This window comes from Elephas maximus, chromosome 4 (assembly GCF_024166365.1).
Source record: "Elephas maximus indicus isolate mEleMax1 chromosome 4, mEleMax1 primary haplotype, whole genome shotgun sequence".
NCBI classification, from domain to species: Eukaryota; Metazoa; Chordata; class Mammalia; order Proboscidea; family Elephantidae; genus Elephas; species Elephas maximus.
In genome coordinates, this window is record NC_064822.1 from 143,492,225 (window position 1) to 143,516,689 (window position 24,465).

The 24,465-nt window shown below is 40.1% G+C and overlaps 1 protein-coding gene across 2 annotated transcripts in view; it reads right to left on the reverse strand.

Moving 5' to 3' along the window:
* Positions 1 to 24,003, reverse strand: part of LIN7A (lin-7 homolog A, crumbs cell polarity complex component) — a 164,764-nt gene extending 140,761 nt beyond the window's left edge. The window contains exon 1 of one of the 2 annotated variants that reach the window (XM_049883959.1): positions 23,859 to 24,003. In XM_049883959.1, coding sequence (XP_049739916.1) covers positions 23,859 to 23,940 — 82 coding nt within the window. In that variant the 5' untranslated portion in view covers positions 23,941 to 24,003. The remainder of the gene's footprint in view (positions 1 to 23,858) is intronic. The other variant, XM_049883960.1, reaches the window with a different exon arrangement.
* Between the last annotated feature and the right edge of the window lie 462 nt (positions 24,004 to 24,465).

The window sequence follows — 24,465 nt, forward strand, 5'->3', positions numbered from 1 at the left end:
TAAGCACTTGTATGTATTTTCTAAGTTAATTTTCACAGCAACCGTAAGAGGTAGAGACTATTACTATTTTCAGTTTTACAGATGAAAACTATATTACAGAGAAGATGGTGACAGGTCTAAAGCTATACAATTTGTAAGAGGTAAGAGTAGGATTTGAACCCAGACAATCTGAATCTAGAGCTCCCACTCCCATTTGCCACTGTACGTGTCTCATAGCAGCATGTGATGCTTTACAGATAGCACTAAACATGAATCAAAAAGGCACTCTTGTTTACGTTTTCCCCAGTTGACTGTTTGGTATACTTTTGATACCTGTGTATGGTTAGTTGGAAACCCTGGTGGCGTAGTGGTTAAGTGCTATGGCTGCTAACCAAAGGGTCAGTAGTTCGAATCCACCAGATGCTCCTTGGAAACTTTCTACGGCAGTTCTACTCTGTTCTATAGGGTCACTATGAGTTGGAATTGACTCAACAACACTGGGTTTGGTTTGGTTTTGGGTTATATGGTTAGTTTATATTAAAAAAAAATAATAAAACCACTGAACATCTACATAAACTGTAATCCCTGTCCTAAAGGATCATTGAATCTTAAAGGCCATCTGTGACAACTTTTACAATTCGTCATTCAGCTTTTGCCTGTACATTTCCAGTAGTGGGATGCTCACTAATTCCAAGGTGGAAGCCCATCTAAATTTGAGCTGAATAAATGCAGAAAAACTTTTCTTGAATAAATGTCTGTCACCTTACCCAAAAGAATTGAAACCTTGGATTCAAATAGATACTTGTACACCAATGTCCACTGCAGTATTATTCACAATAGCCAAAAAGTGGAAACAACTCGTGTCCTTCAACAGATACACATACACACACACACACACACACACACTGGAATATTATTCAGTCATAAAGAGAAATGAAGTTTTAATACATGCTATGACACGGATGGACCGTGAAAATTCTATGCTGAGTGAAATGTCAGACACAAAAGGACAAGTAATATTTGATCCCATTTACATGAAATACATAGGATAGGCAAATACATACATAGACCAAAGTATTAGTAGTTACCAGGGAGTGGGGAAACGCGGAGGCATTGCCTAAGGATACTGAGTTTCCGTTAGGAGTGATGACAAACTTTAGAAATGGAGAGTGGTGATGGTCGTACAACACGGTGATATAATTAATTACCTAGTTTTAGCTCTTGAAACTAAGTATATTTGATGACGAACCATTAATTTATTCACCAAACATATGAGCACTTATCTGTCCTCACTGTGACAGGCAATTGGTACACAAAGATGAATATAAATAACTTATGTTGTTAGGGTAACAGCTGTGTAAAAGAATAATTTCAACAACTTGTGGTAAGGGCTCTAGTAGAATTATAAAGAGTTTTTGAAGCATCAAGAAATAAGTGATTTTGGGAAAGAGTGGTTGGCAAATAAGGTGTGTAGGAAAAAAATTTTGTTTTGACCTCCAGGCATCCCCAAACCCTCCCTAATTCTGGAGAATGCCAAAATAAATAGTAGCCCAGTTCTTAGAATGACCTGAAGGTGGTGAAAATTCTCTCTCCCTACGCCCTGGTAGTAGAATGGGAACACGTGACCCAGAAGACTCAGGGAACAAATAATTATTGTTATCGAGCAGTTACTATGTGTTAGTCCTGTTTTAAGCACTTCATACACATTAACTCAGTTAATGTCAACAACTGTATGAGGTTAGTGCTATTTTTATCATTTGCCATTTTACAGGTAAGAAAACTGATTCCCAGAAGAGTCAAGTAACTTTGATGAAAGTTACAGAGCTAGTAAGTGGAAAAGCGAGGATTCAAATCCAGGCAGCTATCTCTGGAGTGCATGTTTTTAAGTGTCAGGCTGCACCACCTCTGCCCCAGCCCAAAAACTGACTGAGGCACAGGGGCTGTAAGAGATTTTCAAGGTGATGATGAGTACGCAATCAAGTCCAGTGGGGCAGTGTCCAGTGCCACCAAAGGCAGTAAATCACCAGGGCTGGACACACTGGTAGCAATCTGCCCTTTTCCTGGTCGGTCTCTGTGCTCTGTTGTCTAGCCTGGCCTCTCTCCCTTGGCTCCTCCTGCCTATTCTCACACTTTGTTGTTGTTGTTGTTATCAGTTGCCACTGAATTGACTCCAATGCACGGAAACCCCATGTGCACACAGTAGAACTGCTTAAGGCCGTGACCCTTCGGAAGTGGATCACCAGGCCTGTCTTCCAAAGTACCTCCGGTTGGGTTTGAACCACCGAATTTTTAGGCAGCAGTCAAGTGCTTAACCATCTTCACCACCCAAGGACTTCTATTTTCCCACATGGAGATGAACTATTCAGTAAATTTCTGATAACTACCTTTTCTATCTGGTTATCATTGCCTGAAAACAGGCCCTGATTGCCACAGTGCGTATGTGCTTTTAGACTATACTTTCTAGACCAGGTCCTTCTCGTCTTAAGTCTCCACTTTAAAATCTCTACCTCATAGATACCTTCCCTGATCTCCCTGATTAAGTTCCTCCTGTTATTCTCGAGCATTGCATGCTATTTATTTCTTCACAGCATTGGTCACCATCTATTTGGTCTATTTACTTTCTATTCTTTACTGCCCTCAGTAGGATGCAAACCCCATGAGGGTAGTGACATGGTCTATTGTGTCACCATTATATACCCAGCATCTAAATCAGAGCCTGGACATAGTAGACACCTGATAAATATTTACTGAATGATTGAATTAGATACAACCACATAATTGCATCCCATATAATCTAGTTTCCAGATCTTTCACTACATTACATCCACCCCAAAATGTGCTCTATTTTGCAAGTATTTTAAAATGTGGCTTCCAAAAATAACTTATAGAGAGTGCAGTGAAAACTAGAAAAGTATCAGAATGTCACCAATACTCAGCACAGCATTTTACCATCCATTATCTCATTTAAATCTCACAACAACACTGAAAATTAGGTATAGTATCCTACTACTATTCTGTATCCTCTTTAACAATTCTCTTCTATGTTTTCTGTGCTCCAGTTACTCTGGCCTGCATTCTGTTGCTTGAACCCACCAAGATGGTTCCAATCTTATGACCTTTGCACCTGCTATTCCTTCTTACCAGAATGTTCTCTACCAGATTTTTGCAGGTCTGGATCTCTGCTCAAGTGTCTCATCCTCAGAGAGCCCTTCTAGGGCCTCATGGTGTAAGGAGCTATCAATCGCATTATGATGTTTAATTTTCTTCTCTGCACTTATTGCTTCCTGGAATCTTATTTGCCTGTTTAAATATTGTGTCTGTCTTCCCTAACCGGAATGTAAGTATTATGACTATAAAGGGACATATCTGTCTTGTTTGCTTCTGTGTTCCCTCTCCCTCAATACACAGTAGGTATGGCCTAGAGTAGGCACTCGAAATATTAATTTTAGCTTTTTATTCCTGATTTTTTGTTACTGCAAATCATATAGTTTCTCATCAAGTTTTTAACTTACTACTTGGATATTTAATTACTTCCTTGGATATAGAAAAATTGTTGACTGGTATGCATCAGTGATTTTATTGGACCACCTTAGCAAATTAACTTATTACTTTTCTAGCTTTTCAGTTGATAATTAAATAATCTGAAAGTAATGATAATTTTGACAGCTCCCCTTTAAATTTTTATTACTTACTTTTTATGATTATAACGCTGGTTAGGCTATTTTTGCACTCATCTTGATGCTAATAAAAATGCTCTAACTTTCACTAATAAATATCATTTTTGACGTTGGCCTCTGATGGCTAGTCTTTATTATACTTAGGAATTCCCCTGCTTACAGGATACTAACAGTCATTTGCTTTTATATCTTTATCAATATATACTGAGATGATATGGCTTTTCTCCTTTAATCCATCAATGTAAAGAATTACAGTAAAAGATTTCCTAATGTTTAACTGTCCTACTTTCATATAAATCTGTATTCCTCAACTAGATAAGATTAGTGCTGGCTCCAAATGGGGAATGTGAAAATTTATCAGGGTGTTTTGAGTTGACTAAATGATGGAAAAGGGGTTGGCATTCAGTGTGTGGACCCTACGGATGGTAAACCTCCTAAACAGACAGAACAATTCCACATGACAAATAAGTTCACAATATCAAACACTAATGGTGTCTCAACTGAGAAACAGGGCTAACTGTGAATTAGATAGATTTTTTTCAACATATTTAAAAATTTTTCTATTAATATGATTAATATACCTACACAGAGCAATTCCTAATTTTGAATCATTTTAACATTTTTGGAATAAGTTCTGATTGGTTATGGTGTATTTGTGTTTTACTACATTGCTAGTATTAAGTAGTTTTATATTTAATTTTAAAGGGAGACTGGTGTATTTTAGTTTTTGATAACTCCATCATACTGTCCCTTCTGAATTTATTAAATAAAACCACTAATCTTTTCCAAATCAGCTACTCTTTAACCAGGTTGTTCTAGTCATATAACAGTGAAATGGATAATATGAACCTAATCACAAGACTACATTCATTTCCACCAAATTTGATCTCATTTATTTTAACCTGACATTCAAGCAAGGCATAATTTTACAATATTTATTTGGTTGACCAAATTATTTGCTCTTCTTTCTAGTTCTAGATCATCTGTAAATTTAATTTAAAAATCTTCTATGGATCTCATCCAAAACATCGCTAGCAATATTGAACAGGGCAAAGAACTAAGCTTCCTTGGACAAGTCCAACTGGTTCTGCTATTTTTGATGTGGAAGGCTTTAGGACAAGAGCCATGATAATCAGGACCTCCCTCTCCCCATCACAATCACTAAGACATATATCTTTAAAAAAGAAAGAAGAACTAACTTAATTTTAATTTTCCTTCTTCCTTAATCTCTCCTTATGTCAAATATAAAAATAAATAAATAACAAGGAAAAAGAGAAGGTGAAACCTCCTTTGGACTGTGAGCAAAAGCAATTTGCAGGCAAATACAGATTTTATAAAAACTGGCAAGTACAGCTGATTAGAAAAGCTATAGGCTGCCCAAGGCTTGAAATGGAAGATACATGAAGTAATAAGCTCCGCATGCCTTGAAAAGTGAAAAGGGAAGAGAGAAAAATTTTACTGTATCACAAATTCTAAGAATCCTTGGGTTCTCATTTACATTCAGTTTTTGTTATAGCAAGTTTTTTAAGATAAGGTTGAAACCTACAAAATAAAAGCTCTTAAGTTTTATATTAGAATTTTTAAAGGACAAAACTTTTCATTCTTTTTAGAAAGGAAAACACATCAATGGTCATTTAAATTATGGTATTGTAAATTATGACTTATTTTAGAAGCCAAGAAACTAAGATTTCCATATATGTTTTTGTTATTTACCCAAATTTAACTCACAGAAAAGTTAGGTGACTGTAATGCCATCATTTCACCCAAATAAGCAGTTAAGCACAGACTGCAAGCTATTGATCATGCTATAAGCAGAGTACCAAATATTTTAAATTACACAATTTGAATTACTACAGGAATTTTTAAAATTTTAACTATTTCTCTCCAAGAGTTGGCTTGTGTTATTTCTTTATAAGCCATGATTGAAAAAAAAAAGGCCATTTTGCTTAAAATTATGGGGAAAAGTTATACAGAAACAAAATGTTAGAGAGCTCTGTTGTATTATCTTTTCTGACCCTGAGATGGTAAATGAAGGGGAATTGGAACTATTATACTTAAGAAAGTGCCTACCTAAATCCATGCAGTCTTGTATATAATGAAGTATTTCTAAAATCTTTAATATGAAGATGTTAAGTATCAAGAATTGTACCCTGTTTTATTCCCTTGAGTTTAGCTGAAGGTGGTTCTGGTTTTAGAGATTAAAATCTAGGGAGACTAACCTCTGCTGTAGGGAAAAATTGCTATGAACATTTTGAATTCTGGAAGAGAAGAAACCCATAATCTCACCAGAATGTTTTCTTTGTCACAAAGGCAAGGGTATTATAGCCACAGGGTAGTACTTTCTACACCACAATCTAATCATAATACTAGGCTGAAAATAAATATATCTCATATTATGAACACTTGAATTCAACACGCAGATTTATGCATACCAATCCATTGCCGTCAGGTCAATTCCAACTCATAGATTTCTGCATTAAAAAAAAAAAAAAAAAAGCATAGCAACATGCAAATTACAGTGCTCCGTATATCTTTGAAAACCTGGTTATAAAATTATAATATATGATGTTTTAACCTAGCAATAAGAAGTGAAAAGCTGATGTATAGATTTCCTTGGTACACATATAACCAAATTTCTACCCCTGGATGTATATTCAGAGTGTTATTATCTCTGGGTAATTGGTCATTTACTTAGTTATAGATGTATTACTGGGTGGTAGCCAAGCTATATCTGTGGAACCTGTGTACTCTTCCATCTATCTTGAATGCTTTTTCTAAGGATCTTGTTAATACATCAATATCAGTTTAAATTTTGCTTTCTCAGTGAGCCTTCCTTGAGCAATGTTATCTAACCAGGTCCTTCCCTATTATTGTCTATGACATGCTTCTTTTCTTTGTAACACTTCATATTATTAACTAATCTAAAGCCCTCAACATAAAGAAAACAAAAATCCTCACAAGTGGAACAGTAAGCAATATTATGATAAATGGAGAAAATGGGTTTTCTTTTACTTGGGTCCACAATCAATGCCCATGGAAGCAGCAGTCAAGAAATCAAACAGGCAGAGACACCAGCTTGGAGTGACCAGAAAGGACTCTGTGGGGGATCAGGAAGGCAGGTGAGTCTGCAACCTATGGAGAAGAAGTTGAGGGACAATGAGGAGATTTTAGTGGCCAACAACACACCATAGAAGCACCACACCCTCTCTCCACAGCAAAGACCCGAAAAACGAAGTAAAGCAGAGACAAACGTCATTCCTGGAAGTCAAAGAGTCAAATGAAGAGATAAAGAACTCAGCCAAGCACCGAATGGAATAAGAAACTGACAGAGAACAGAGAGTGAGGAGAGATATGTACGGACATCCCCTATTAGCTAACCCAGCACGAATTCACCACCTTGGACTCCTGTTAGAGATCGATGGACAGGGAACATGGGAAAGCAGCTTCACAGAGCTTCCAGCAGGAGACAGAGCACCCACTAACCACTGATACATGCTTTCCCACCCCCCATCCTCTCTCTGCTGCTCTATCTCCACACTTCCTGGCTGGCAGCAACGGTTGGGCCAACAGGGAAGTGCAGCATCCATGCTGCTTGGATTTGCCCCACCCACATTGGAGATTGGCAAACAGGGAGAACAGGAAAGCAGCTTCATGAAGTTCCCAGCGGGAGAGAGACCACCTGGTAATCAGCAATATATGCTTTCCAAACCCCAACCCTTCTTCCCCACCCCCACCCCCCACCTCCTCTGCTTCCCACCAGTTGCAGTCTCTTGGCTGGGAGGCAACTGCTTCAGCCCCAGACCATGTGGATTCACCCCGTCCACACTGGCCAGCTCCCTGAGTGCCATTTGTCTGTTGCTGATATTGCTTTTTTCCATTTCTTTTGGTTTCTTCCTTGCCTCCCACCACCTTCCTCTCCTTTCTCTTGAACACCTGGCTCTGTGTGCCATCTTTGCTTCTTGAAAGGCTGTGAAGTGCCCTCAACTGGGGAACCACTTCCCTGGCCCACAACACCACACTGGTGGGATCCCCAAGGCTTTTTTTGTTTGTTTGTTTTGCTTTGTTGTGTTCTGTTTGTTTTCTTTTTCATGTCATGGCTGTATTGGACAGCTTAGGATCCATTTCCCTAGTCTGTGCAACTCCATTGGTGGGATCCCTGGGGGCATTTCTTTTTTCTTTCTTTAGAAAGCCTCTAGCCAGGTTAAAATGCTCACCCTGGGAACCACTTCCTAGATCTTCACAGCCGCACCAGTGGGACTCCTGGGGCTTTTCTCTTCTTTCTTTCTTTCTTTTTCCAAATTTCTATCTAGTTATTTATCTTTTTCTTTTTCCCTTTTTTTTTTCTCCATTTCTCAATTTCTTATCTCTCCACTCCAACAGCAAGCACCCTTAGCACCCTCTTTTTTGGGGGGAGCTCCTGTTTCTCTCTCCTCTCTCCCATCTTTCCCATACCCATATTAGCTCCACACATCACAACCTTCCCCCTCCTTCCTGTCTACTGTGCCATGCGCTGAACATCACAACCCCAAGCAGTACAGGCATAGCTTACTGGAACCTGCCCAGCACTGATTCCCAGTCCACCAATTTGGCCCTAGTATGTGCCACAAACAACACATCCCAGCCCCTCCCCTTCAGCTACAACTGCCCTGCTACACCATAACTGAATGACTGGCCCTGCCCATTGGACAAGGAGGTGAAAAGTATTGTGACTACAGATGAGTGAATAACAAAGAATGCAGAGCCCGCCTGCTAAGACATAACCAAATGAAATAAAAAACCAGAACAACACAAACAGATCTACAATCAATAAACAAAGAAAATAACTATTGAATGTCCCTAAGACAACAGACAATATCAAAACACATTAAAAGACAGGACAGCATGGTTCTGATAGGTGTCCAAAATAAAACACCAGATGACTCTCCAGTAGAAGAAAAAGGCACTAGAACTACCTGACAGGGAATTCAAATCTCTCATATTCAGAGCTATCCAAGAGTTGAAGTAAAAGGACAAAGATGAGGAAAAGATAGACAAATTCAAGGAAAAGGCAGATAGATTCATGGAAAACACAGAAAAAAATGGAAGATTTTAGGAAAATAATACAGAAAAAAAATGCCAAAATAAATTCACAACTAGAAATCATACAAAACCAACAATTAGAAATCCAAAAGATAAACAACAAGATTTCAGAAATGGACAGCATGATAGAAAGGCTGAGGAGCAGGTTTGAAACAATGGAAGGCCGGATCACCGAAGTGGAAGAGAAACACTTGGATACAACTCTGTCTGAGGAAAATTAGGAAAAAAAAGAGGCAAAAATGAAGAAACCCTGAGAATTATGCGGGATACAATCAAAAGCAAAAATTTCCAATTGATGGGAGTTCTAGAACAGGGGGAGAAAACAGAAAACATAGAGAGGATCGCTGAAGAATTGTTGACAGAAAACTTCCCTAATATCATGAAAGATGAAAAAGATGACCATTCAAGAAGCTCAAAAAACCCCATATAGTATAGACTCCAAAAGAAAATCACCAAGGCATACCGTAATCACACTCTCTAAAACCAAAGACAAAGAAAAACTCCTGAGAGCAGTTCAGGAAAAACAAAAAGTCACATACAGAGGAGAAACAATAAGACTAAACTCTGATTGCTTGACAGAAACCCATGCAGGCAAGAATGCAATGGGACTACATATATAAAGCCCTGAAAGAAAAAAAAAAAACTGCCAACCAAGAAAAATATACCCTGCAAAACTCTTGTTCAAATATGATAGTGAAATTGGGACATTTCCAGATAAACAGAAATTAAGGGAATATGTAAAAACCAAACCAAGCTTACAAGAATTATTAAAGGGAGCCCTTTGGTCTGAGAACAAACGACATCAGCCCACAGCCTGAATCTAGGACGCAATATTCTACCAGCCAGATACCAACCTAGGAAATGAACTCTTAAGGACTATCTAAAACCAAAAGAATTGTAAGAGGAAATCAGAGAGGTTAATCTGTAAACGAGAACAACATCAGAATAATAAGAGAGGGAATAAATGGTGTAGGTATAGAGCTTTCTAATGGAGAAGAAGGCAAGGTGATACCAAGTAATAATAGACTGATTTAAACCTGGGAAGATAGGGTAAATCTCAAGGCAACCACGAAGAAAGTTAACAAAACTACTCATCAAAATAAAGAAGAAAAACATAAAGTCTCAATAAAAAGAAAATCTACAAAAAAAATCCACAATCAAAAGGAATTCAGCAGAGTAAGAAGAACAAAGAAAATGTCAGTACCACAGAAAAAATCTCTCTACAAAATGACAGCAATAAACTCACACCTATCAATAATTACACTGAATGTAAATGGCCTAAATGAACCCATAAAGGGACAGACAGTGACAGATTGGATTAAAAAAAAAAACAGGATTCATCAATATGCTGTCCCCAAGAGACACACCTTAGAAACAAAGATGTAAATTTATTAAAAATCAAAGGATGGAAAGAAATATATCCAATAAATAACTACCAAAAAAAGCAGGAGTGGCAATACTAATCTTAGATAAAACAGACTTTAAAACAAAATCCACCATAAAAGATAAAGAAGGGGACTATATGATGATTAGAGGGATGATCCATCATGAAAACTTAACCATAATAAACATCTACACACCCAATGACAGGGCTCCAAAATACATAAAACAAACTCTAACAGCACTGAAAAGAGAAATTTAAAGTTCCACAATAATCAACACACCACTCTCTGTAAAGGACAGAACATCTAGAAAGAAACTCAACAAACATACAGAAGAGCTAAAGAGCACAGTCAGCCAACTTGACCTCATAGCCATATATAGAACACTCCACCCAACAGCTGCAAGGTACACATTCTTTTCCAAAGCACATGGACCACTGTCCAGAACAGACCGTATCTTAGTTCAGACAGCAACCTTCAACAAAATTCAAAACACTGAGATAATACGAAGTAACTTCTCTGACCACGACACCATCAAAGTAGACATTAACAACAGGAAGAGCAAGGAAAAAAAATCAACTACACGGAAATTGAGTAACACTCTGCTTAAAAACCACTGGTAAGAGAAGAAATTAGAGATGGAATAAAAAAATTCCTAGAATCAAACAAGAATGAAAACACAGCATACCAAAACCTTTGGGACACAGCAAAGGCAGTGCTTAGAGGTCAATGTACAGCAATAGATGCGTACATAAAAAAGAAGAAAGGGACAAAATCAAAACATTAGCTATACAACTTGAACAAATAGTAAGATGACAGCAAAAGAAGCCCAGAAGAAAGGAAATAATAAATATCAGAGCAGAAATAAATGAAATAGAGAATAGAAAAAAAAAAAAAAAAAATAGAAAGAATCAAAAAACCCAAAAGTTGGTTCTTTGAAAGGATCAACAAAATTGACAAACCACTGGCCAAAACTGACAAAAGAAAAATCAGAGAAGACACAAATAACCCAAATAAGAAACAAAATGGGGGGCATTACAACAGACCCTACTGAAATAAAAAGGATCATAACAGAGTATTATGGAAAACTATATTCCACCAAATTTGAAAACCTAGAGGAACACACTACCTACTCAAACTAACACAAAATGATGTTGAAAATCTGAATAACAAGAGAAGAGATTGAAAAGGAAAAAAAAAAAAGATCCAACAAAAACAAGCCCTGACCCAGATGGCTTCGCTGGAGAATTCTACCAAACCTTCAGAGAAGAGTTTATGCCAGTACCACTCAAACTATTTCAGAACATAGAAAAGGAAGTGATACTTCCAAATTCATCCAATAAACCAGCATAACCCCAATACAAAAACCAGGCAAAGACATCACAAAAAAAGAAAATCACAAACCAATGTCTCTCATGAATATATAGATGAAAAAATTATCAACAAAATTCTAGCCAATAAAAATTCAGTATCATATCAAAAAAATAATACACCACGACCAAGTAGGATTCATACCAAGTATGCAAAGTTGGTTTAACATTAGAAATCAATTGATGTAATCCACCACACAAATAAAAGGAAAGAAAAGAATCACATGATCATCTCAATCAACGCAGAAAAGGTATTTGACAATGTCTAACACCCATTTTGATAAAAACTCTCAATAAAATAGGTATAGAAGGGAGACTTCACAACATGTTAAAGGACATCTATACAAAACCAAGGACCAATATCATTCTTAATGGACAGAGGTTGAAAACATTCCCCTTGAGAACAGGAGCAAGACAAGGATGCCCTTTATCACCACCCCTGTTTAACATTATGCTGGAAGTCCTAGCTAGAGCAATAAGGCAAGAAAAAGAAATAAAGGGCATCCAAATTGGTAATGAAGAAGTAAAACTGCCCCTATTTGCGGATGATATGATACTATACATCAAAAACCCAAAAGACTCCATAAAAAAAACAACAACAACAAAAAAAACTTTGAACTAAAAGAAAGATTCAGCAGAGATGCAGGATACAAGATAAACATTCAAGTGGCCAACAGACAGGTGAGAAAATGCTTGCAATCATTAGCCATTAGAGAAATGCAAATCGAAACCATAATGTGACACCATCTCACCCTGGCATTACTGGCACAAATCAAAAAAAAAAAAAAAATGGAAATAACAAATGTTGGAGAGGTGCAGGGAACTCTTATGTGCGGCTGGTGGGAATGCAAAATGTTACAACCATTTTGGAAAATGATATGGCGCTTCCTTAGAAAACTAGAAATACCATATGATCCAGCAATCCTACTCCTAGGAATATATCCTAGAGAAATAAGAGTCATCACACGAACAGACATATGCACACCATGTTCATTGCAGCCTTGTTCACAATGGCAAAATGATGGAAACAACCTAGGTGCCCGTCAACAAATGAATGGATAAACAAACTGTGGTACACACACACAATGGAATATTACACAATGATAAAGAACAGGATGAATCTGTGAAGCACCTCAAAACATGGATAAATCTAGAGGGCATTATGCTGAGTGAAATAAGTCAATTACAAAAGGACAAATACTGTATGAAACCACTACTGTAAAAACTCATGAAAAGGTTTACACACATAAAGAAACAATCTTTGATGGTTTTAAGGGAGGGGAGGGATGGAGATGGAAAAACACTAAATAGACAAAAGATAAGTAGAAACTTTGGTGAACGGTAAGACAGTACACAATACTGGGAAAGCCAGCACAACTTGTACAAGGCAAGGTCACGGAAACTCCATAGACACATCCAAACTCCCTGAGGGACCAAATTGCTAGGCTGAGGATTGTGGGGACCATGGTCTCAGGGAACATCTAGCTCAATTGTCATAATATAGTTTATAAAGAAAATGTTCTACATTCTACTTTGGTGAGTAGTGTCTGGGGTCTTAAAAGCCTGTGAGCAGCCAGCTAAGATACTCAACTGGTCTCACCCCTTTGGGAGCAGAGAAGAATGAAGAAAACTGAAAGATTCAAGGGAAAGATTAGTCCAAAGGACTAAAGACCACATCTATCAAGGCCTCCACCAGACTGAGTCCAGTACAACTAGATGATGCCCAGCTACCACCATTGACTGCTCTGACAGGGGTCTCAATAGAGGGTCCTGGACAGAGCTGGAGAAAAATATAAAACAAAATTCTAACTCAAAAAGAAAGGCCACTTGCTAGCCTGACAGAGACTGGAGAAACCCTGAGAGTATGGGCCCCAGAAACCCTTTCAGCTCAGTAATGAAGTTACTCCTGAGGTTCACCCTTCAGCAAAAGATTGGACAGGCCTATAAAAGGAGGCTAAAGGGGCACACCTGACCTGGGGCAAGGTGTAGAAGGCAGAAGGGGACAGGAAAGCTGGTAATAGCGAACCCAAGGTGGAGAAGGGAGAGTGTTGACACATCGTGAGGTTGTTATACTAATTGTCTATTGAGAAACTAGTTTATTCTGTAAACCTTCATCTAAAGTACAAAAAAAAAAAAAAAAAAATCAAAGGATGTAGTGGGCAAATCTGCTCAAAAATCCTCTTTAAAGTGTTGAAAAGCAAAGATGTCGCTTTGAGGACTAAGGTGTGCCTGACTGAACCATGGTTTTTTCAATCATCTCATATGTTTGTGAGAGCTGGGCAATGAATGTTGTTGTTACTGGGTGCCATCAAGTCGGTTCCGACGCGTAGCGAGCCTACGCACAACAGAATGAAACAGTGCCCTGTCCTGTGTCATTCTTACAATCATTGCTATGCCTGAGCCCATTTTTGCAGCCACTGTGTCAATCCATCTGGTTGAGGGTCTTCCTCTGCTCTGTTGACCTTGTACTTTACCAAGCATGATGTCCTTCTCCAGGGACTGTTCCCTTCCGACAACATGTCCAAAGTATGTAAGACGCAGTCTCGCCATCCTTGCTTCTAAGAAGCATTCTAGTTGTACCTCTTCCAAGACAGGTTTGTTTGTTCTTTTGGCAGTCCACGGTATATATTCAATATTCTTCACCAGCACCAAAATTCAAAGGTGTCAATTCTTCTTTGGTCTTCCTTATTGACTGTCCAGCTTTCACATGCATATGATGCAACTGAAAATACCATGGTTTGGGATAGGGACACCTTAGTCTTCAAGGTGACATCTTTGCTTTTCAACACTTTAAAGAGGTCTTTTGCAGCAGATTTGCCCAGTGCAATGCGTTTTTTGATTTCTTGACTGCTGCTTCCATAGGTGTTGATTGTGGATCCAAATAAAATGAAATCCTTGACAACTTCAGTCTTTTCTCCATTTATCATGATGTTGCTTTGGTCCAGTTGTGGTGGTTTTTGTTTTCTTTATGTTGAGGTTAATCCATACTGAAGGCTGTGGTCTTTGATCTTCATTATCAAGCACTTCAAGTTCTCTTCACTTTCAGCAAGCAAGGTTGTGTCATCTGCATAACGCAGGTTGTTAATGAGTCTTCCTCCAATCCTGATGCCCCAATCTTCTTCATATAGTCCAGCTTCTTGGATTATTTGCTCAGCATACAGATTGAATAGGTATGGTGAAAGAATACAACCCTGACGCACAACTTTCCTGACTTTAAACCACACAGTATCCCCTTGTTTTATTGACTATGCAAAGGCATTCGACTGTGTGGATCATAGCAAATTATGGGTAACATTGCAGAAAATGGTAATTCCGGAACACTTAATTGTGATCATGAGGAACCTGTACACAGATCAAGAGGCAGTTGTTCGGACAGAACAAGGGGATTCTGAGTGGCTTAAAGTCAGGAAAGGGCAATGAATAAGGAAGACCAAAGAAGAACTGATGCCTTTAAATTACAATATTGGTGAAGAATATTGACGAACAAGCCTGTCTTGGAATAAGTGCACCCAGAGTGCTCCTTGGAAGAGAGGATGATGAGATTTTTTTCTCACATAGTTTGGGCATGTTATCAGGACACACCAGTCCCCGGAGGAGGATATCATGCTTGGTAAAGTAGAAGGTCAGCAAAAAAGAGAGATCGTTGACGAGATGGATTGACACAATGGCTACAAAAATGGGCTCAAACATAGTAATGAAGTAAGGATGGCACTGGACCAGGCAGTGTTTGGTTCTGTTGTACACAGGGTTGCTATGTTTCTAAACCAACTTCATGGCACCTGGGACCAACAAGGCCCTAATTATGAGTTATATCATTTGACCTCAGGCTACCAACTTCACTCATCCTACTTTCTTTCCTGTGCTCATTTTTTCACACTGACTTCTTTGATATTCTCAGGAGGCACACAGAAGTTTTTTTTTTTTTTTTATCCTGAGCACATTTCCCCAGATACCTGCAAAGATTGCTTCTTCACTTTCTTTTCATCTCTTCTCGAATGCCACCAACTCAAGGGGGCTCTCCTTGACTATTCTATCTAAAACAGAGCTCCCATCACTCTCCTTACCTAGGCTTTGCTTTTTTTTTTTCTTCTTTCTAGCACTTACAGTTTTGTGTTGTATGTCTCACTCATTAGAATGTAAATATCACTAGACTTTATCTATTTTGTCCTTTGGTGCTGCCACAGGGCCTAAAACCAATCCAGCTGCCAGCAAGCTCACCCTGACTGATGATGACCCCATGTGTGTCAGAATAGATCTGTGCTCCATAGAGTTTTCAATGACTGATTTCTTGGAAGTAGATTGTCAGGCCTCTCTTCCGAGGCATGTCTGGGAGAAGTCAAACTTCAAGCTTTTCAGTTTGTAGCCAAGCACTAAATGGCTTCCACTACCCAAAGACTCCAGGCATAAAAGAATTCTTGGCATAAGGCTGGCACACAATACTTATTTGTTGAATTAGTTAATTGTTTACTTATTATCTGCCTCCTCCACTAGGCTCTTAAGGACCTTAAAAGCAGGAACTTTGTTTCTGGTGTTCCTAGATCATCTTGCAAATAATAGGCAATAAATAAATACTGAACGAATGAATGATTTGTCTTATTTTTTTTTTTTAATCTCCCTCCCCTGGTAGACTCTAAATATCATGATGATTAAAATTATGTCTGTTATCTCACCAATGTGTATCCGTCCCCTTGTAGTGTCTGTGCATAGTAGGCACTCAATAAATAAGTAAAGAATCCAAGGACTGGGACCAGAGTGAACAGGAACCTACACTAGCCACCCAGAGACCTCCACAGAGATAAACTGTAGTTTTAATGGCAGAGTGAAAAGTTAAGATATGCACAGAGCCATGAAAACCTTAAATCGCGCTGGTCATCCTTTCAAGGCCCAGCCTGGAGCTAGAAAAGCCTTGCTTCCCAGAAAAGACCAAAGAATCTAGGTACTAACTTCTGAGTTTCTTTTTTTCCAGTTACTTCTTTCATATCGTGGAACGAGTAAATCTTAATTTCAATCCACAGCTTTGTCTTTTTTTTGCTGAAAACCTTTGACCTGAAGATTCCAGATGAATTCATTTACTGTGCCAAAGAGTACCAGACAAGGAGAGAGAATTGCGTTTTGGCATAAAGCTAGTAGTGTGGCCTTGAAAACATTTACCATCTCCTATTTTTGTGGTTTTCTTTTGTAAAATGGAGACACTTGAACAGAACCAACAGCTCTCAAGTTGTGCACTTTGTATATCCATGTCCGCTGAGGTGACCTTGAGGGGAGCGTCTTAGTTTCCTAGCGATGCCACAGTAAAACACCACAAAGGGAGTGGCTTTAAAAAATGAATTTATTGTCTCCTGTTCTGGAGACTACAAGTCCAAATTTAGGGATGGTCATGGGTGTATAAATTCCTTTTGGTAGTTTCTGGTGGCTGCTAGCAATGCTTAGTGCTCCTTTGTTGCTTACAGATGCATCTGCCTCATTTACCATGTATCATCTATCTGTCTTTCCCCTTTGTTTCTCTCCCTATATCCCTATCTATTCTCCCCTTCTATAAAACACCAGTAAGAAAGGATTGAGATTAGGACACACCCTATCCAGTATGATTTAACTGATAATATCTTCAAAGAAAGACCCTATTTTTTACCCCAAAGAAGGTCACATTCACGAGCACAGGGATTATGACTTCAACAGATCTTTTAGCTGGACACAATTTAATTCGTAACAGGGGGCTTTGTAAGTATCTTCTTTCCTTCCTCTTTCTTGCCCTCTTGTTTAATTAAGAAATCACTGACTTAGCGAGCTACTGTTATTGAAGTGATTCTGTCAAGTGTGTAGGGGAAAAGAAAGATTAAAATCTACTCTCCTATGTTATCTATAACACCCTTCCTCGTCCCAAAATTTTGTGAATCTCTAAACTGTGCCTCAGTTCACTACTAAGAGCATAAATTTTAACATTGTTTAAGTTACAGACAGTTCTCAGTTCACTTACTATCTTCCATTACTTTTTGATCACCTACTGCACTTCAGGAACTGTGGCAAACATTGAGAATACAAAGAGGAATTTTAAATTTTGAAATGATCTCTTCCCTCATAGTGCTCCATCCAATGGGGAGCAAAGGTAAAGTGCCCTTTATGGGGCCAAAGCGGAGGGTGATCTCAGAGCACATCAAAGATCACCAAAGCAACCTGGAACAGACAGCATGTGGTCTAGAAAACCTCCAAATAAGTGACATAAAAGAAATGAGTCCTAATTTTAATTAATCAAATTATGTTGTTGCTAGGTGCCATTGAGCCATTTCTCACTCACAGCAGCCCCACAAACAACAGATCAAAAAACTGTCTGCTCCTGTGCCATCCTCCCAATTGTTGCCAAGTTTGAGCCCATTGTTTCAGCCACTGTGTCAATCCATCTCCCTAAGGCTCTTCCTCTTTTTCACTGACCCTCTACCAAGCATTATGTCTTTCTTCAGGGACTGGTCCTTCTTGATAACATGTCCAGAGTATGTGAGACAAAGTCTTGCCATCCTCACTTCCAAGAAGCACTGTGGCTGTACTTCTTCCAAGATAGACTTTTCATTCTTTTGGCAGTCCATGATGTATTCAATATTCTTTTCCAACACCATAATTCTTTTTCAGTCTTCCTTATTCATTGTCCAGATTTCACATGCACATGAGAAGATTGAAAATACTATGGATTGAGTCAAGCAAACTTTAGCTCTCAAAGCGACATCTTTGTTTTTCAACACTTTAAAGAGGTCCTTTGCAGCAGATTTGCCCACTGCAATACATCTGATTTCTTGACTGCTGCTTCCAAGGGCATTGATTGTGGATCCAAGTAAAACGAAATCCTTGACAATTTCAATCTTTTCTCCATTTATCATGATGTTGCTCATTGGTCCAGTTGTGAGGATTTTTGTTTTCTTTATGTTGAGGTGCAATCCATACTGAATTCTGTAGTGTTTAGTCTTCATTAGTGCTTCAAGTCCTCCTCACTTTCAACAAGTAAGGTTGTGCCATCTACATATCGCAGATTGTTAATAAGTCTTCCTCCAATCCTGCTGCTGCAATTTTCTTCATATAGTCTGGCTTCTCAGATTATTTGCTCAGCATACACATTGAATAAGTATAATGAAAGGATCCAAGCCTGATGCACACCTTTCCTGATTATATAGGAACAAAAATAAATAAATAAATAAAAGCCGAAACCCATTGCCGTCTAGTCAATTTCAACTCATAGTGACCCTATAGGACAGGGTAGTACTGCCCCATAGGATTTCCAAGGAGCAGCTGGTTTATTCTGTTGATCTTTTGGTATACAGCCAAGCTTTTAACCGCTGCACCACCAGGGCTCCTTCCTGATTATAAACCACTCAATATCTTGTTCTGTTCAAACAACTGCCTCTGGGTCTATGTACAGGTTCCTCATGAACACAGTTACGTGTTCTGGAATTCCCATTCTTCACAATGTTATCCATAATTTGTTATGATCCACACAGTTGACTGCCTTTAACATTGTCAATAAAACACAGATAAACATCTTTCTGGTATTCCCTGCTTTCAGCCAGAATCCATTTAACACCAGCAATGATATCACTTGCTCCATGTCCTTTTTTGAATCCTCCTTGAACTTCTGGCAGTTCTCTGTCAATGTCCTGCTACAACTGCTTTTGAATGATCTTCAGCAAAATTTTACTTGTGTGCAACATTAATGATATTGTTTGACAATTTCGACATTTGGCTGGATCAAATTTCTTTGGAATGGGCACAAATATGGATGCTGTCTTCCAAATTTCTTGGCATAGACAAGTGAGCACTTCCAGCACTGTGTCTGTTTATTGAAACATCTCAATTGATATGGAGCCTTGTTTTTTGCTAATGCCTTCCCGGTGGTAGAGCAGTTAAATGCTATGGCTGCTAACCAAAAGTCAGCAGTTCCGATCCATAAGGTGCTCCTTGGAAACTCTATAGAGCAGTCCTACTCTGTCCTTTAGGGTCAATTTGAGTCAGAACTGACTCGACAGCAGTGGGTTTCATGCAGCTTTACTTCTTCCTTTAATATGATTGGTTCCTGATCATATGATACCGCCTGAAATGGTTGAATGTTGACCAATTCTTTTTTTTGGTACAGTGACTTTGTGAAATCTCTTCCATCTTCTTTTGGTGCTTCCTGCATCATTCAACATTTTGCCCATAGATTTCTTCAATAGTGCAACTCAAGGCTTGAATTTTTTCTTCAGTTCTTTCAGCTTGAGAAATGCTGAGCATGTATTTCCCTCTTTGTTTCTAACTCCAGATCTTCTTATGTTTCACTATAATACTTTACTTTGTCTTCTTGAGCCACCCTTCTGAATCTCCTGTTCAGCTCTTTTACTTCACCATTTCTTCCATTTGCTTTAGCTACTCAACGTTCAAGAGCAAGTTTGAGGCTCTCTTCTGACATCCATTTTGGTCTTCTCTTTCTTTTCTGTCTTTTTAATGACCTTTTGCTTTCTTCATGTATGATGTCCTTGATGTCATGCCACAACTTGTCTGGCCTTTGGTCATTAGTGTTCAATGCATCAAATCTATCCTCGAGATTGTCTCTAAATTCAGGTGGAATATACTCAAGGTCATACTTTGGCTGTGGAGGATTTGTTTTAATTTTCTTCAGCTTCAACTTAAATTTGTATATGAGTAATTGATGGTCTGTTCTGCAGTCGGCCACTGGCCTTGTTCTGATTGATGATATTGAGCTTTTCCATCAACTCTTTCCACAGATATAGTTGATTTGATTCCTGTGTACTCCAAGTGGTGAGGTGCATGTGTATAGTCGTGGCATTTATGTTGCTGAAAAAAGGTATTTTGAATGAATAGGTTGTTGATCTTGCAAAATTCTATTATGTAATCTCTTGCATTCTTTCTATCACCAAGGCCATATTTTCCAACTCCTGATTCTTCTTTGTTTTCAACTTTTGGATTCCAATTGCCAGTAATTATAAATGCATCTTGATTGCATGTTTGATCAATTTCAGAGTGCAGAAGTTGATAAAAATCTTCAATTTCTTCATCATTGGGCTTAGTGGTTGGTGCATAAATTTGAATAATAGTTGTATTAACTGGTCTTCCTTATAGACATATGGATATTATCCTAACACTGACAGTGTAGTACTTTGGGATAGATCTTGAAATGTTCTTTTTGACAATGAATGTGATGCCATTCTTCTTTGTCATTCCCAGCACAGTAGACCATATAAATGTCTGATTCCAATACCAGTCCATTTCAGCTCACCGATGTCTAGGATATTGATCTTCAAGCTTTCCACTTCATTTTTGACCATGTCCAATTTTCCTTGTTTTATATTTAGTATATTCTACGTTCCAATTACTAATGGATATTTGCAGCTGTTTCTTCTCATTTTGAGTAGTGCCACATCAGCAAATGAAGGTCCTGAAGCTTTACTCCATCCATGTCTTTAAAGCCAACTCTACTTTCAGGAAGCAGCTCTTCCCCAGTAGTATTTTGAGTGTCTTCCAACGTGAGCTGCTCATCTTCTGGCACTACATCAGACAATGTTCTGATATTATTCATAAGGTTTTCACTTGCCAATTTTTTCAGAAGTAGACCGCCAGGTCCCTCTTCATAGTCTGTCTTAGTCTGGAAGCTTCAGTGAAACCTGCCCACCATGGGTGACTCTGCTGGTATTTGTAATACCTATTTATGGCATAGTTTCCAGCATCACAGCAACAGTCAAGCCACCACAGTATGACCAAGGACAGACAAGTGGTGGAATCAAATTATTGACCGGTCAAATTGCATAGTGTCAAAATCATCTAAACCCTTTATGTGTCACAGTGGGAGACTGATGCCCAGCAACTTAGTAATCCAAAATTGGTAAGGGAGTTTCAACTTTGATCTAGGTAGGTGTTATTGGGCTTTTTGTTTAAATCGAAATTTTTTTAATTAAAAGAGTTTTTTTTTTTTTTCTGGAGACAATTTTGCAGAACCCCTTCTTTTATCAGTTTAATGATGGAAAAAAATATTGTTAACCATATTTTAATAAGGCAGGAAGAAAAAATATTTACATATAGTGACTTCGTGCTTAGTGATGATGCCAATAACCCCTCCTTCATAAATTATACACTTCGTGTGAACTGCCAGTGAATTTATTTGGATTCATCCATAGGTTCACCCAGCTTGCCTCCTAAGCCACTGCATGGACCTAATCACACTGGGAAGGAAGGACGGGGATAGCCTGACTGTGAAGAAGAACAAAATTTTAAGAAGAGATCTAGGTTGGTCCCATTAGCACCTTCTCTCAACAACTGAATGAGCATCTAAGGGCTAAGTTTAAAATCAAGAAGTGAATTTTGTTTTGTTTTGTTTTAATTTCCCTGGGTGGTGCAAAAGGTTAAGCACTTCACTGCTGGTGAAAAGGTTAGACTTTGAACCCACCTAGAGGCACCTTGAAGACAGGCCTGGAGCTCTGTTTCTGAAAGGTCACAGCCTTGAAAACCCTCTGGGCAGCTCTATTGTATTCTTATGGTCTCACCAAGATGGAATCCACTTGACAACAACTAACAATGGCAACACTATTAATAATACACAAAATTGCTCGGGTACACCATTTTCTTGGAGATTTTGTTCCTAACAGTCGTTTTATTTTACTTGATATGTTTAAGGACTATGAAATATATAGCAAAAACCAAACCCGTTGCCGTCCACTTGATTCCAAAAATATAAGACTGAGGAAATACAAGAGCTCTTCACATTAAAACAGAAATACTTGGGAAATACATAATTATCTAATAGCCTGCCATCTGTTTGGTTCTTACTGGCAATGGATTTATTCTGCTTAGTGCAGATGATGATACTGGGGTGAAATAATGGATTATACAATGGATTTCGGAGTTCTTTAACTGTTAGTAACTTACTAGTTTGCAAATCAACATTTCCCAACATAAAACCAATTTTTTTTTTTTTTATCTTTTAAAATTTTCAACTCTTACTCCAAGTAACGTTGTCATGGGCACCACATAACATCTGTTCTGGCGCCAACAGTTGTGTTAAATTCATCCACAATTTCTTCAAATTAATAATCTCGAAATGAGTTCTCTGGTTTTTCACTGCGCTCGGAGTAGGATGCACTTTGCATTGCCCGACTGTCCAGTTTAATTTGCTAGAAAGAATATTTTTAGAGGGACATAGGACTAAATCGTTTTCATCTCAGCACAGCATTTCCAAATGGCCGCCCCGGGTCCTAAATTCGACCGCTGCGGACAGGGACAAGTAGGTGCCCTCAGCTGCAGAGCGGTGAGACCCAAGCGCCTTCTTAACTGGACGGAGGAAGCTAGAAAGAAAACCCGAACACAGAGGAAAAGGTATGAACCTGCACTGGTGCACCAGAGAGGCCACCGGTCGCAGTGTAGGACTTCATTCTTAGGCTTGGGGAGGTCCCGGGAAAGAAGCAAACAGTACTTCCCCATTCAAGTCAGAGAGAGCAGGGCGCACAGGGTCGCAGGTCAGAAGTTGCATTTTAACCCAGTCTGCGCTTGAATGCAGCGCCTTTGCAGCCCGGGCGCCGTGGTGGCACCGGGCTGGAAGAGAACGAGGCTTACTTGGGCGGGAGAAACTGCTAGTTGCCAACGCCGGAGCTGCGGGTGGCGAGAGCAGAGGCGACCTCCGCAGCCGTTCGGAGCGCAAACCCGGGAGCGCGAACCCGGGGAGGGCAGGACTCGGCTGCCACGACGCTGCGCCCCTGGCCCGAGCACGGCTTATCAGCCCTCGGACTGCCCTTTCGGCAGAAGGCAGCTCCCCGCTGCGGCAGCCCAGGCTCCGTGTGCCCCGGCACAGGCCACCTCCGGAGTGCGCCCTGGCCGCCCTCGAGAGGCATCCTTGGCACCCGCAGCCGGACCGACCATCGCCCCGGCTCCCAGACAAACTTCCTTCCTCCTGGGGTCCGGGCCGCACTGGCTGGCAGACGGCTCGCTAACCAGCCTCCTCTGGTCTCCGGCTGCAGGCGCCCTCGCCCGACGCGGCGAGCTTCCTCTCTGCCCCCCTCCAATCCCAAGCCCCGGGAGCCCAGCGGTCCCCGCGCATCCGCTCCAACAAAGCCGGCGGCTCGGAGGGCGGCCGGGAGAGGGCAAAGTGCTGGGAGTGGCGGCGGGGACGCCGAAGCCAAGAGAAGGCATCCCTTGGTCGAGCTAGTGCTACGTTCAGGGGCAGCGGGGACGTGGCAGGGAGTAAGGGGAAGAAAGTGTCCTGTTCTCGGCACGAACGCCTTCTTGGCTTGCCCTCATTCGCCTGGCTCCCCTTGCCCAAGCGCATCCTGCTGTCCCGGTGGGAGTTGGCAAGGACAGAAGGGAAGCAGAGGGGACGCGGTGGCCGGGCGGATGAGCCGCTCCCTTACCTCTGTCCAGAGTGAGCGGCCGGACCACTGTCAATGTCGCCATGTCTGCCGTGGAAGCCGAAGTGACGCTCGGCTTCAGCATCAGCAACCGCTTGTAGTGAGAAAAAGAGGAGGAGATTGGGGGCGGGGGTGGAGAGGAAAGACGGAAAGGAGGGGGAGGGAGGAGAGGGAGGGAAGGTGGTGGTGGAGGAGGAGAAGAAAGCTTGGGGAGGGTTGGCAGCTAGATGGAGACGCCACTGTTCCGCGTAGGGCAAACCTTCAGATGCGGCGCGAAGCTGAGCAGGTATCGGAGAGAGAGGGCATCTACAGGCTCTGGCAGGAAGGCTCTGCCCTAGAACTTTGCTATTCCACCCACAGGAGCGCGGGGTGGGTATAAATGGCGTGTTGCTTTCTTTCAACTTTCTGCCCAAATAAAACGGTCAGTCTATTGGGGGGGTGGGGGGGAGGCTGTGATGGAAAGGGGATGTGGGGGAGGAGGGCGGGGAGATGAGCTTTTTCAGATTAACAGAAATTGTCAACGCAATAATCCCCTCTTTAGGGAGAAAATGTTTCTACCATCAGAAACGTTGGGGTTTAATTATGGTTGCCGTTGATTTCTGTTAAAGTT